This window comes from Palaemon carinicauda, chromosome 3, assembly GCF_036898095.1.
Source record: "Palaemon carinicauda isolate YSFRI2023 chromosome 3, ASM3689809v2, whole genome shotgun sequence".
Taxonomy (NCBI): Eukaryota; Metazoa; Arthropoda; class Malacostraca; order Decapoda; family Palaemonidae; genus Palaemon; species Palaemon carinicauda.
Genome location: NC_090727.1, coordinates 119,222,476 through 119,236,964, shown reverse-complemented (window position 1 = coordinate 119,236,964; position 14,489 = coordinate 119,222,476). Strand labels below are relative to the sequence as shown.

The following is a 14,489-nucleotide window of genomic DNA, read 5'->3' as shown; positions in this document are numbered from 1 at the left end:
GAATAAAATAAGACAGACAAATCTCATTGTGTGTCATCCGCATTACTGGTAAAATGTTTTCATCTCGTTGTAGGTGGGACTTGTGATAGTCAGGGGCGGAGAGGTTTACTCTGTAACTTGAACACTATGCAAACATAGAAATACACTGAAATAGACCTAATATAATTCTGAATAAGTACTAGAAATCAAGTATTTCAGTTGGTGGTATGGTGAGAGGAAGTTTAAGTAATGCTTCAGGTAGGGAATATTGCCATTGGCTAGAGATAGTGGTGTGTTTATTATGTTGTTAAAACAAGACAAAAATAGGTCTTACATATTCAGAAATAAAGGCTAGAATCCCAAAGACTTTGTTGGTTGGCTGAAGAAAGGAGGAGGAGCTGATATCAGGGAGAGGATATTTTTGTGAAATTTCCCAAGTATGAACTGATTGTGATATACTGGTTTATATTTGTAGCTTAGCTTAGCTTGTAATAATAATGATAATAATAATAATAATAATGATGATGATGATGATGATAATAATTAATAATAATAATAATGAAAATAATAATGATAATAATAATAATGATAATTAATAATAATAATAATAATAATAATAATAATTAATAATAATAACGACCTATCCGGACATCACATTGTGTATTACCAGACATATTTTGATGTATAACGACGTTATCGTAGCGAAAAGGGTAAGGGAATTCAGGTTATGCATTACCCTCCTCCCATCCTGTAACCAGACATAGGTAGTCTACCCTCAAGACTCTTCCTTCATTCCACCCTTAGAGGAATACAATTGTTCTCTATACTTAACCACATAATTCACAAATGCTGCTGCATCCTCTTGAAACCCATGTGAAATAGTTTTGTCTGAACAAATTATCTAAAATAAGGTTATAATACTGGTGACTTACAAATATATCTTCTATATGAGTAAAACTAACCCCTACTATAAAATCTACAAAAGAGGGAATTTCTAGTGTACTCCCATGATAATTACCAACAAACAGCATTTCATTAGTCAACAACAACAAAAAAATCCTTGGGATATTGAGAAAAATCCAGGACCAGTGCATCTTTGACTTTACCAGTGTCACCTAATCATTCTATTGTATTGCAATACTTACGGACTACATGCCAATATTAGAGATCTAAATGTTACCTCTGTTATGCTCAGAAACTTTAGTTTGTTAAATAAGGCACTCATCTTAGCTACCTATTCCAGTTTTTCAAGAAATCAATAATTTTGAAACAAGATGCCATTCTTAGTGCAAGGGGAATGCCAGTTTATGTTAGGACTGAGTGTCCTGCTTCTCATAAGTTGAGCTATGAATGTGAAATTCCATGAGATTCATGTCATATAAGTTTATGGCAGACACAACAACTTTTATTTGTGTTTTTTCTATTAGAATCCAGACTTGGATGATTCAGTACTGCACAACTCAATGCTGCGTGACCCACAGAGAATAATATCTTGAGCAATCCTCATAGGCATTCATATTAATTTGTATAAAATAATCCCATAAATCACAAAAAAAATAATATTGATATGGGGTAGAATTGTCTGAAGCAAGTAAAAGTGACTAAAGAACTAAAAAGACAAAGGAACTAGGACATACCCACGTGTCAATAATTGCAGCCAACCGCCATATTAACTTGATACTTCTCTCAAGGCCTAGGCCTATATAATACAAGGAAAGAAAACAGTTGATAATTTAGTTCTAGGGTAGATGTCAGTATGTAACAAACTTCATGATAGAAGGCACTATGAACATCAGGGGATATTTATAAAAATATAAGCTATATTAGTGATAAGGTTGTATGGAAAAATTAATTTTTCAGAAAATATTTCTGACAGTAAACAGGTTTATTGCCATAATGCTTAATTCTGCCAATTTTACAGGGTGCTATATCTTTATTGTTAGTTGTTGATGGAGAAATAAAAAAGGGTGATCATATTTCATCAAGTCACACAGGCAAGAGTTACGAAGTCAAAGAACTGGGGATCCTAACGCCCAAAGAAGTTTTAGTTCCGCAGTTGTGAGTGAGATTCCTGTAGTTGCTGTATGTTTTTGTATCTTTAATATACTGTATTGATATTTAAAATAATTTAACTGTTGTGTGATAGTTCTTTGTTCCTATAAATACCAAATCAGTACCTATATTATTTAATGGTAGTAAGTTGGCCAGGGCACAAGCCACCCGTTGAGATACTACCGCTAGAGAGTTATTGGGTCCTTTGACTGGCCAGACAGTACTACATTGGATCCCTCTCTCTGGTTACGCGTCATTTTGTCTTTGCTTACACATACACAAATTGTCTGGCCTATTCTTTCCACATTCTTCTTTGTCCTCAAACACCTGACAACACTGAGATTACCTAACAATTGTTCTTCACTCAAGGGGTTTACTACTGCAATGTAATTATTCAGTGGCTACTTTCCTCTTCGTAATGGTAGTAGAGATTCTTCTAGTGCCTTGTGGAGCACAGTTGTACGTTTGATGAACTAATCTATCTTAGGTAATTCAAAGGGCATGCCCAAACCATCTCCATCTACCCGTCATCATGATCTCATCCACCTATGGCACTCGAGTAATCTCTCTAATAGTTTCATTTCTAATCCTGTCCTGCCATTTAACTCCAAATTTTGTTCTGAGAGCTTAGTTCTCGGATCTACAAAATCTGTTGGATATTGTTTTATTGTCATACCACGACTCATGTCTATATAGTAACACCAACTCACTAAACTAACACAGTATATAACCTGATTTTATATGTAATTTCAGGCTATTTGATTTCCAAAGTTTACTTAACCTACCCATTGTCTGATTTGCTTTTTTCAATCTATCATTAAACTACAATTCTAAAGACTGTATTAGAGATCATAGTTCCTAAATATTTAAATGATTCCACCTCATTAATCCTTTCTCCTTCTTATGATATTTCATCTTCCATTACATATTCCATTCTCATCATCTCTGTCTTTCTTCTATTTTTCTTGAGCCCAACTGCTTGTGATATTTCATGCATTCTGATAAGTAAGCTTTGCAAATCCTCTGACATTTTGCTAATGCAGAATCAGTACCATTGGTAATTTCCTGTTACCAATCCAGTTCAATCCTTCTCCGCCATCCCAAACTGTTCTATGCATTACAAAATCCATGATGATAAACAACATATGTGACATCACATTCCCTTGGAGTACTCCAATGTTCACTAGAAATTAATTTGATGGGACTCCATTAACATCAAATTTGCATCTGATATGCTCATGAGCAGACTTAATCAAATTTACGTATTTAAGAGGAACTCCATAATAACGCAGGACTCTCCACAAAATGGGCAGGTGAACAACTGTCAAAGGCTTTTTTATAGTCCACAAATGCCATCAAAAGTGGATTTCTATATTCTACACATAGCTGAACATGTCTTAAAATGAAAATTTGGTCAGTACAACTTCTACCTTTTCGAAATCCTGCTTGTTCATCTCTCAGCTTTTAATTAATCTTTCTCTCTAGTCTCTTTAGAATGAGCATACTATATATTTTCAGGACAACTGACGTAAGTGTGATGCCTCTGTTATTATTGCAATCAGTCAGATCTTTTTTCAACCAACACTCCTAGCTCCCATTCATCAGGTTTTGCCTCTTGCCTCATGCATGAACACATCAAGGTCTTCCTCAGCATCAGGTATACTATTACTATTACTATTACTTGCAAAGCTACAACCCTAGGTGGAAAAGCAGTATGCTATAAGCCCAGGGGCTCCAAAATGGAAAATAGCCCTGTGAGGAAAGGAAACAAGGAAAAATAAAATATTTTAAGAATAGTAACATTACAATAAATATTTCCTATATAAACTATGAAAACTTTAGCGATACAGGAGGAAGAGAAATAAGATAAAATAGTGCGCCCGAGTGTACCCTCAAGCAAGAGAACTCTAACCCAAGACTAGTGACCATGGTACAGAGGCTATGGCACTACCCAAGACTAGTGTCCTTCTCCTAGAAGAGCTGCTAACCAAAGCTAAAGAGCCTCTTCTACCCTTAACAAGAGGAAAGTGGCCACTGAACAATTACAGTTCAGTGGTTAACCCCTTGGGTGAAAAAGAATTGATTGGTAATATCAGTGTTGTCAGGTGTATGAGGAGGACAGAGGAGAATATGTAATGAATAGGCCTGACTATTCGATGCATGTGTAGGCAAAAGGAAAATGAACAGTAACCAGAGAGAAGAATCCAATGTAGTACTGTCTGGCCAGTCAAAGGACCCCATAACTCTAGCGGTAATATCTCAACGGATGGCTGGTGCCCTGGCCAAATTATTCCCTTCATATCTCCTATTCATGACCTCACTAAAGTGTTCCGTCCAACATTCTTCAACACTTCTTCACCCAAGGGGTTAATTACTGTACTGAAATTTGTTCAGTGTACTTTCCTCTTGGTAAGGGTAGAAGAGAGACTTTACCTATGGTAAGCAGCTCTTCTAGGAGAAGGACACTCCAAAATTAAACCATTGTTCTCTAGTCTTGGGTAGTGCCATAGCCTCTATACCATGGTCTTCCACTGTCTTGGGTTAGAGTTCTCTTGCTTGAGGGTACACTCGGGCACACTATTCTATCTTATTATTATTTTTTTTTTCTTATTTTTTTGGAAATGGTGTGTTGGGCAGGCTTAATAGAAGGGCCATGGATGCCTGGTGGTTTATCAAGAGGTTGTCTTTTCCTTTTCTGATTCTTTTTCTTCTCAAAACCATCCTTACTGTCCTCCCTTCAGTTGAAGTGGCTATCCTGGAGGGTATTTACCCTTGCATGGTGTATCGGCTCCTCCATGTTGACCAGTTTTTCCGACTTTTTACTTAAGTCTATGGGTTTCATAAATCACTTTATTTATAATTCTGTACATATAGTTTTTGTTATAATTCTTGTTTATCTAGTTTTTAAGAACAATGTCTCTTTCTTATTTCTATTAATTCTTATGCTGTCTGGAGACATTGAGCGAAATCCGGGACCAGTACGTCCTAGATTTCGTCAATGTCGTCTTCTGTATTGCAATATTCATGGTCTTCATGAAAATATCCAGGACCTTACAGTTGCGTCCAGACAGTATGATATTCTTTTGTGCTCAGAAACTTTGGTTTCTAATATGAGACACTCATCTGAGCTCTTTATAACTGGTTTTAAGAAGCCAATAATGTTGAAACGTGATGCCATCCCTAAGGCCATCCCTAGGGCCATGTGTTCGATCTACCGGAATCCAGACATGGATGATTCTATCTTCGATTGTCTTCTTACCATTATGGCTAAGATACAAGAAGATGATAGAAAGGCTTCTTTTGTCTTTGTTGGTGATTTTAATGCTCATCATAGGGAGTGGTTAAGTTCTATCTCTCCTTCCGATCGCCATGGCTTAAGAGCTTTAGACTTTGCCTCTGAATCAGGGTGTGAGCAAATTATAAATGAAGCTACTTACAGGTCTGGTAATTGCTTGGACCTCGTATACACTGACTCCCCTGGCGCTATAACTAGTAAGGTTGGTTCTCCAGTCGGGTCATCTGATCATGCCTTGATTTCATTAGTAGTGAAGACTGAGCAGCCTGTCCCTGGTATATCATACTCTTGTAAAATTTATATGAAATCCCAAGCAGACTGGAATGGGATTTTGCATGATCTTTTGTGCTTGAATTGGTCACAATTCTATAGTAGTGTAGATCCTGTTGTCCCTTTGAATGAGAATCTAGTTAACATAATTGATAGGCGTATCCCTTCTCGTGTGCTAAGGTACCGAGTGAAGGACAAACCATGGTTCAATGATGATTGTAGACGTGCTTATTTGGAGAAGCAGGAGGCCTATCATCTTTGGAAGGGTAACAAATCAGATTTGACTTGGAACAACTATACTCAACTTCAAGCTTTTGCTCAGAGAGTTTATGACTCGACTGAAAAGGAGTACAATTTAACCATAAAAGAAACCCTTCCTGGTACAACTTAGGAACATAAATCGTGGTCTACCCTTAAATATGCACTCTTTGCTGTAGATGCAACAGTTCCTCCTTTACTTAAACCAGATGGCTCAGTCACTCAATGTCCAAAGGAAAAGGCAACCCTTTTGTCTGATGTTTTTGACAGTAAACAGAGTAATGAAAAACTTGAACTTCCTCATTCATGTTTTCCTGAGGCTAAACTAACTAGTTTAGCTTTTCGATCTTGTAAGATTAAAGCTCCGTTGATGGACCTTGATGCTTATGGAGGTGTAGACCCCAATGGTATTTTTCCTGTTTTTTTTATAAAGACAGTAGATTTCTTGGCTCCAAAGTTATCTGTTATTTTGCACAAGTTAGCAAGAAGAGGAGCTTTTAGCACTTGTTTGAGAATTGGTAATGTTACTCCTCTATGTAAATGTGTTTGTGGTAGCTCAAGTCCTACTGATTACCGCCCAATTTCCATAACTCCCATATTATCTTAAGTTTTTGAACGTTTTCTGGCAAAACGTCTTAATAGGTTTGCTGAAGGTAATCATCTATTCCCTAGTTTGCAATTTGGTTTTCGTAAAGGCCTTGGAGCATGTGATGCCCTTCTTACAATCTCCAATGCTGTACAGAAATCCCTTGATTGTGGTCAGGAAGTTCGTTTGATTGGCCTTGATTTTAGTGCTGCCTTTGACTGTGTTAATCATGAGGCCCTTGTTTTCAAACTCAAACAGTTGGGAGTAGGTGGGTCATTTCTTAGCATTATTGTTGATTTTTTAAGTAATAGATCTCAAAGAGTTGTTGTTGATAGGCACCATATTGAGTATAGGAATGTGATATCCGGTGTTCCACAGGGTAGTGTTCTTGGCCCATTACTTTTCATACTATATACACATGACATGTGGTTTGGCCTAGAAAACAAGCTTGTTGCGTATGCAGATGATGCTACTCTCTTTGCATCAATTTCATCCCCTGAATGTGGATCTGAGGTTGATGAATCCCTTAATGGAGATTTAGCTAAATTAGTGCATGGTGCAAATTATGGGATATGAAGTAGGTCACGGACGGTGGCTCCTCAACATCCGGAGCTCAGTATTGATAATGGTTCTTTAAATTTGTAAGACTCTTTTAAAATTTTAGGTCTGATTCTCAACAGCAAATTTACTTTTGAGAAACACATTAGGTCTGTGTCTTCTTCAATTGCACAAAAAATTGGTTTATTGAGAAAGTCTTTCGAGATTTTCAGTGACCAATCTATTCTGAAGTGTTTTAATTCTTTCATTCTACCTTGTTTTGAGTATTGTTCTCCTATCTGGTGTTCAGTTCCTCATTCTCATCTTAATTTGTTGGACAGAAACTTACAGTCTATTTAATTTCTTATTCCTGATCTAGATATTAATTTTTGGCACCGTCGTTCAGTTAGTTCATTATGCATGTTGCATAAGATTTTTCATAACTCTGACCATCCTTTACATTCAGATCTCCCTGGACAATTCTATCCTGTTCGTAATACTAGGCAGGCAGTTAATTCTAATAGCCAGGCCTTCTCCATCATGAAGCTCAATACTACACAGTATTTTAGAATTTTCAATATCAAACTTACCCGATGATCATATAGCTGCATCCCTGCTGCCCCGACAGAAAAAATCCACGGGAGGAATACGCCAGCAATCGCTATACAGGTGGGGGTGTATATCAACAGCGCCATCTGTCAAGTAGGTACTCAAGTACTCGATGTCAACAACGAACCAATTTTCCCTCTGTCGTGCCACAGGCAAGACCTACTGAATACGCCGTCCCTAACTGGTTTTGTTTTCTCGACGATTTGGTGAAGTACACAATTCCAGTTTTGAGCTTTCGCTATGCAGGGGGTTTTATCTTCATTTCAAAACTTGAACTCGTTTTGGATAGAATTTAATTATGGTGACGAAGAGAGTATGGACTCTCCTTCACTTTTAAATGGCCGACCCTTCCCTTAGACGGAAGTGTTGGTGACGAAGAGAGTATGGACTCTCTTTCACTTTTAATTGGCCGACCCTTCCCTTAGACGGAAGTGTGTTTAGGTTTTTGGTAATTTTGCTTAACGAGTTATAGATCTATTTATTTTATATCTCTCCGCCTTTATAGGCCTCTTCGATTAACTTTCCATTTATTATAAACTTATAAAAATTAATTTTTATGTTTGTTTATGTGCGACCTTTCCTAATAGTAGGCGGTCCTTACTTGGAACCGTAGTTAATTAACATTGAGCCCGTCATATCGTATTTTCCTTTTAAGAATTTTAATGTTTTTGAAAGAATTTCTTTGAAAGTCTCGTACTGTTTTCAAAGATGAACTAACGTTTAGTTTAGTCTCCGCAGTTGTTGACGTTCAGAACGTTCAACATGCGCTCTATCGTTACGATAGAGAGAGAGTATTTCACGGTTTCACGTTGCAGTAAGAGTAAACCGATTCTAGCGTTTCGTTCATTCTTTCTTAGCTTAAATGGTTTTAATTCTAATAAAGGAACTTTTTGGGAAACCTTTCAGTTTTTTCCTTTAGCAAATAATATATTTTAACGATATATAATTGGGCTCTTCTCTCAGGTTCTAAGTCTAGAGAGAAGAGAGAGAGAGATAGAGACGGAGGGAGAGAGAGGAGAATAAACGTTTCGTTCAAGCGGGTAACGTTGTTCTCGTTTTTCACTCTTCTCCCTAGTCGCTGTAGGGGAAGAAGGTAAAACGTTTCTAGAGTTTTATTCTTTTTCCCAGGCTTTATGCGGTGAGAGATTTTAAACGTAGTTTATTTGATCTAGTGTTTAGTCTCTTTTCCAGCCACTGAATTCTTTATCTTTCATTATGTTTTTCTGTTGCTTTGTAAAACTGTTTTCGCAATTACTACCTTTTAATGAAGGATAGTATTGCGTGTTTCAGGTACAAATCACTTAAAGTTTCGATTTCAGTGAAATAAGTGCCAACAGAAAATCAAAAGTGATAAAGTAATATGCGCGAAGTGTTACAGTGTTGCGTTCGAGGTTCGTCTGTTTGTGCCAGTTGTTCACCTAGTCCGATACCTCTTACAAGCTCCCAAGCCCAGGGGAGAAGTAATGTCGAAGGACTTATGGGTTCCACAGGCCTTGATCGACGAACAGACGTTTCCCTCGGTGGTTTCGGGTGTATCTACACACGTTGCCGACGTGATCGCCCCACCCACATAAAGACGAGAGAGCCCATTTATTCCTCGTCTGCGGAAGAGGTTTCTTGCAGAAACCATGGACCAAATCTTGCAGCTTTTAAGTGCAAGTCGGTCCCTTCCGCGCAAGTCCAACGGCCTAGGTGTAGCCACTGGGTCAGTTCGGACTCGCTCCAGTCATCCGACGACTGCACACCTCCCAAGAGAGGCAAGGTGGTACCGCAACAGGCAGTAACTCCGTCTGTTGCCGCACCAGCTGTTTTAGACCCTCAGTCACAACGGACAGTAGCTCCGTTTGTTGCCGTCTTTTATAGACCCTAGTGGTCCATGCTGCAGACTATACAGTCTCAGCTTGCTCCTTCATGCAGGAGTATCGTGCTGAGAAGGTTGACAATGCACCTGTTAATCTACAACCTGCCACGGTTGTGCGCTCAGCAGATACTGCGGCTGCCTGCTCCCACACTCCACCTGTGAGAGCTCCACCTCCGATGCGCAGTCGACCCTGCCAGACGCATGTTCATGCTGCACCCTCCGTTGACATGCGTGAGCTACCGCATCAGCAGTGGGAAGGTGCTGTAGAGCTGCCGTGTTTTGACACAATGCGGCATGCTCCGCAACCCATGCGGCATGCTCCGCATCCCATACGGCATGCTCCGCAACCCACGGCAGTCCCTCCCACGCACCAGCACTCCGCTTTTGTTGTTGCCAGCTCCCACTCTCCGACTACGGAGAAGGTTGACGATGCACCCGTGGGCCTACAGCCTACCACGGTTGTGCGCCCGGCATGGCTGCCTGCTCCCACACTCTTGTTGTGAGAGCTCCTCCACCCATGCACAGTCAACCCTGCCAGATGTATGATGACTCCCACAGACACACGGAGCACTCCGTTGCCGTGCGTGAGCTACCACAAGCTGCCGTGTTTTGACACGGTGTGTCAGCCTCCGCAACACACTGTGGTTACCGCCACTCGCCCGCAGCAAACTAGTCAGTCAGGAGTTGAGGCTTCCCCACACAACTTTGGTTGTTGCCAACTCACAGACTGTCAAACAGTTACATGATGTTGCCTTCTGGTCTGCTACTAATACACCAGTGCTGTATGTCCTCACGCTCCTGTTGTGGTTGACAGTTCAGTTTTTGACAGTTCACAGACTGTCAAGCAGTTTCATAACGTTGCCTTCTGGTCTGCTGCTTATGCACCAGTGAAACCCTCACTGAGATAACCTAGCCTTTCTCGGACATGGTTCCTGTAGATGAGAAAGTGCTGTTCTCCCTCCTTCTGATACTCCCTTGAGGACTCTGTCACTTGGAGAGGAACCTTAAGCTGCTTAGCCTCCTATGGACTTTAATTAAAGCATAACATGCTTCCAGGGAGGGTAAATGGTTCCGCTTCAGTCGCTACCCCGTCTGTTGCCACACCTGCTCCCATAGACCTTGGGCTTTGTTGCAAGACATGCAGTCCAAGCTTAGTCCTTGATAGAGGATTTTTTACGGAGAAGAACCTTCTTGCCAACAACCTTCCTACCGGTTGGTTGTACGCCCTGTTGACGCTGAGATTTCCTACTCACGTCCGCCAGTTGAGATGATTCCTCCTCTGGTGCGACCCAGTGTGGGTTGCCAGTCGCACGTTAACGTTAAGCGACTCTCGGAGGTGGTTGTGGACATTCAGTGTGTCACTAGGAAGACGTTCAACAACCAGCAGAGGTGACTTGTTGTGACGCAGTGCGGCAACCTCAGCAACCCGATAGGGGTCGTCTGCACAACCCAGACAGTCTAGACAGTTTCGGGTTGTCGCTGTACTTCCTCGCTTCCCCATGGTTGATAGTTCACAGACTTTGCAGCAGTACCATGATCTTGTGTCCGGCTCCGTCACGCATCCACCAGTGCGACCGGATTCAGCGAGTCAGACGTTGCCCACTCCGTTGCCGTTTCCTCATCAGTTTCGGATGAGGAACCCTCTGATGAGGACATGGCTGAACAAGACGATCAACCCCCAACCCTGCTATCCATCCAGAAGATGCTGAAGAAGGAACGCGGCCCTGTCAGGCTGTGGATGAGTCTGGTTAAGACACTGTCATCCGTGGTTCTTTGGTGTCACTTGGAAGACTACACCTCCGTCCTTTTCGGTTTCATCTAGCTCTTCACTGGAAAAGGACAAGACGCTAGAAGCGGTCTAGATCCCGGTTTCCGGAATATAAGTCTGGTCTGACTGGATGAAAGGACTTTATCAACCTTTGATAGGGTTTTCCCCTGACTGTTCAGACTCCCAACCACGTTCTCTTCTCAGACGCATCGGACGTAGGCTGGGGTGCGACCTTAGGCGGTAGGGAATGCTCGGGATTATGGAACTCGAGTCAAAAGACAATGCATTTCAACTGCAAGAAGCTTCTGGCAGTACGTCTGACCTGGAAAAGCTTCAGGTCTCTCCTTCAAGGCAAAGTAGTGGAGGTGAACACGGTCAACTCCCTGCTTTGATGTACATCTCCTAGCAAGGAGGGACCTACTCTCTGACATGGTACGAGTTCGCAAGTGACCTCCTCTCCTGTTCAACAGGTCTAGACTTTTCACTAGTAACAGTTTCTTCCAAGGCAACTTGAATGTCTTAGCAGATTGCCTCAGTAGGAAGGGACAATAATTCCAACATATTGGACCCTCCACTAGGATGTATGCAAGAGACTTTGGGTCTCCTGGGGCCAGCCAACCATAGATCTCTTCGCAACCTCGATGTCCAAGAGGCTCTCAATACTTTGCTCACCTATCCCGGACCCAGCAGTAGTTCTTTTAGATGCCTTTCTACTTGATTGGTCTCATCTAGATCTATATGCATTCCCTCCGTTCTAGATTGTCAACAAGGTACTGCAGAAGTTCGCCTCTCACGAAGGGACAAGTGGACGCTAATTGCTCCCCTCTGGCCCGCGAGAGAATAACTTACCGAGGTACTTCGATGGCTAGTAGACGTTCCCAGAACTCTTCCCCTAAGGGTGGACCTGCTACGTCTGCCACGCGTAAAGAAGGTACTCCAAGGCCTCCACGCTCTTCGTCTCACTGCCTTCAGAGTATCGAAATACTCTCGAGAACTAGAGGTTTTTTCGAAGGAGGCAACCAGAGCGATTGCTAGAGCAAGGAGAACATCCACCCTTAGAGTCTACCAATCGAAGTGGGAAATCTTTCGAAACTGGTGCAAGTCAGTATCCATATCCTTGACCAGTACCTCTGTAATTCAAATAGCTGACTTCCTCTTATATCTGAGGAAAGAGCGATCTCTTTCAGCTCCCACTCAAGGGTTACAGAAGCATGTTGGCATCAGTCTTCCGTCACAGAGGCTTAGATCTTTCCAACAATAAAGATCTACAGGACCTCCTTAAGTCTTTTGAGACCACGAAGGAGCGTCGTTTGGTTACACCTGGTTGGAATTTAGACGTGGTTCTAAGATTCCTTATGTTAGACAGGTTCGAACCACTTCAATCAGCCTCCCTGAAAGATCTCACCTTTAAGACTCTTTTCCTGATATGCTTAACCACAGCTAAAAGAGTCAGTGAGATTCATGCCTTCAGCAAGAACATCGGATTCTCATCCGAAACGGCTACATGTTCTTCATCTTGGTTTTCTAGCCAAACACGAGCTGCTTTCTCGGCCTTGACCAATATCGTTCGATATTCCAAACTTATCGTATGGTTGGAAATGAACTAAAAAGAGTATTATGTCCTGTAAGAGCTCTTAAGTTCTATTTTAAAACCTTTACGAGGCCCGTCTGAAACTTTATGGTGTTCAGTTAAGAATTCATCTTTGCCTATGTCAGAGAATTCTTTATCCTTTTTTTATCAGACTGTTAATACGAGAGGCTCTTTCCCTGAATGAGGAAGACCAAGCTTGGCTGAAGGTAAGGACACACGAAGTTAGAGCTGTCACAACTTCCGTGGCCTTTAAACAAAATAGATCTCTGCAAAATATATTCGACGCAACCTATTGGAAAAGCAAATCAGTGTTTGCGTCTTTTATCTTAAGTATGTCCAGTCTCTTTACGAGAACTGCTACACTCTGGGACCATTCGTAGCAACGAGTGCAGTAGTGGTGGGGGCTCCACCACTACAATTCCCTAATTCCAGAACCTTTTTAATCTTTCTCTTGAAATAGTTTTGGGTTGTCCGGAAGGCTAAGAAGCCTTTTACATCCTACTTGATTTGGCGGGTGGTCAAAATCATTTCTTGAGAAGCGCCTAGATTAAAGGTTTTGATGAGGACCTTTAGTATGGGTTGCAACCCTTCATACTTCAGCTCCTAGGAGTCGCTCAGCATCCTATGAGGATCGCGAGGCTCAGTAAGGAAGACGTACTTAAAAAGGCAGAGTAATTGTTCAAGTCGTCTTTCTTACCAGGTACTTATTTATTTTATGCTTGTTATTTTGAATAACTGCTAAAATAAAATACGGAATACTTAGCTCATAATGTCAACTTGTTATGCTGGTCTCTACCCACCCCCCTGGGTGTGAATCAGCTATATGATCATCGGGTAAGTTTGATATTGAAAAATGTTATTTTCCTTAATAAAATAAATTTTTGAATATACTTACCCGATGATCATAAATTAAAGGACCCACCCTTCCTCCCCAATAGAGAACCAGTGGGACAGAGGAGAAAATTGGTTCGTTGTTGACATCGAGTACTTGAGTACCTACTTGACAGATGGCGCTGTTGATATACACCCCCACCTGTATAGCGATCGCTGGCGTATTCCTCCCGTGGATTTTTTCTGTTGGGGCAGCAGGGATGCAGCTATATGATCATCGGGTAAGTATATTCAAAAATTTATTTTATTAAGGAAAATAACATGTTTTATTCCACCTGTTACTAAGAAGTGGAATGATCTTCCTAATTGGGTAGTTGAATCAGTAGAACTTCAAAAGTTCAAAGTTGGAGCAAATATTTTCATGTTGACCAGGCTGACAAGAGTCTTTTTTATAGTTTTTATATGACATATCTGTTTTTGACATTGTTAATATAGGACATATCTGTTTTGACGTTGTTACTGTTTTTAGAATGATTTATTGTTAATTTATTATCATCATTTATTTATTTCCTTATTTCCTTTCCTCACTGAGCTGTTTTTCCCTATTTGAGCCCTTGGGCTTATAGCATCTTGCTTTTCCAACTAGGGTTGTAGCTTGGATAATAATAATAATAATAATAATAATAATAATAATAATAATCTCCTGTTATTATAACAGATCCATCACTTTTTTTTTTTTTTTTGCCCCAGTAGAGATTTTATTAATAATTCTATGAGCAATTCTTACATCACAGCCACTCCCTGAATTCAAAGCTTTGTCAGCTTCATCTACTTTTCTTTCTATATATTTTC

The 14,489-nt window shown here is 40.7% G+C and overlaps 1 protein-coding gene across 5 annotated transcripts in view; it reads left to right on the top strand.

Annotated features, from left to right (window-relative positions):
* Positions 1 to 14,489, top strand: part of waw (Translation factor waclaw) — a 336,239-nt gene that overhangs the window by 193,469 nt on the left and 128,281 nt on the right. For all 5 annotated transcript variants that reach the window (XM_068370492.1, XM_068370493.1, XM_068370494.1 and 2 more), the window contains one exon: positions 1,901 to 2,037. In XM_068370492.1, coding sequence (XP_068226593.1) covers positions 1,901 to 2,037 — 137 coding nt within the window. The remainder of the gene's footprint in view (positions 1 to 1,900; positions 2,038 to 14,489) is intronic.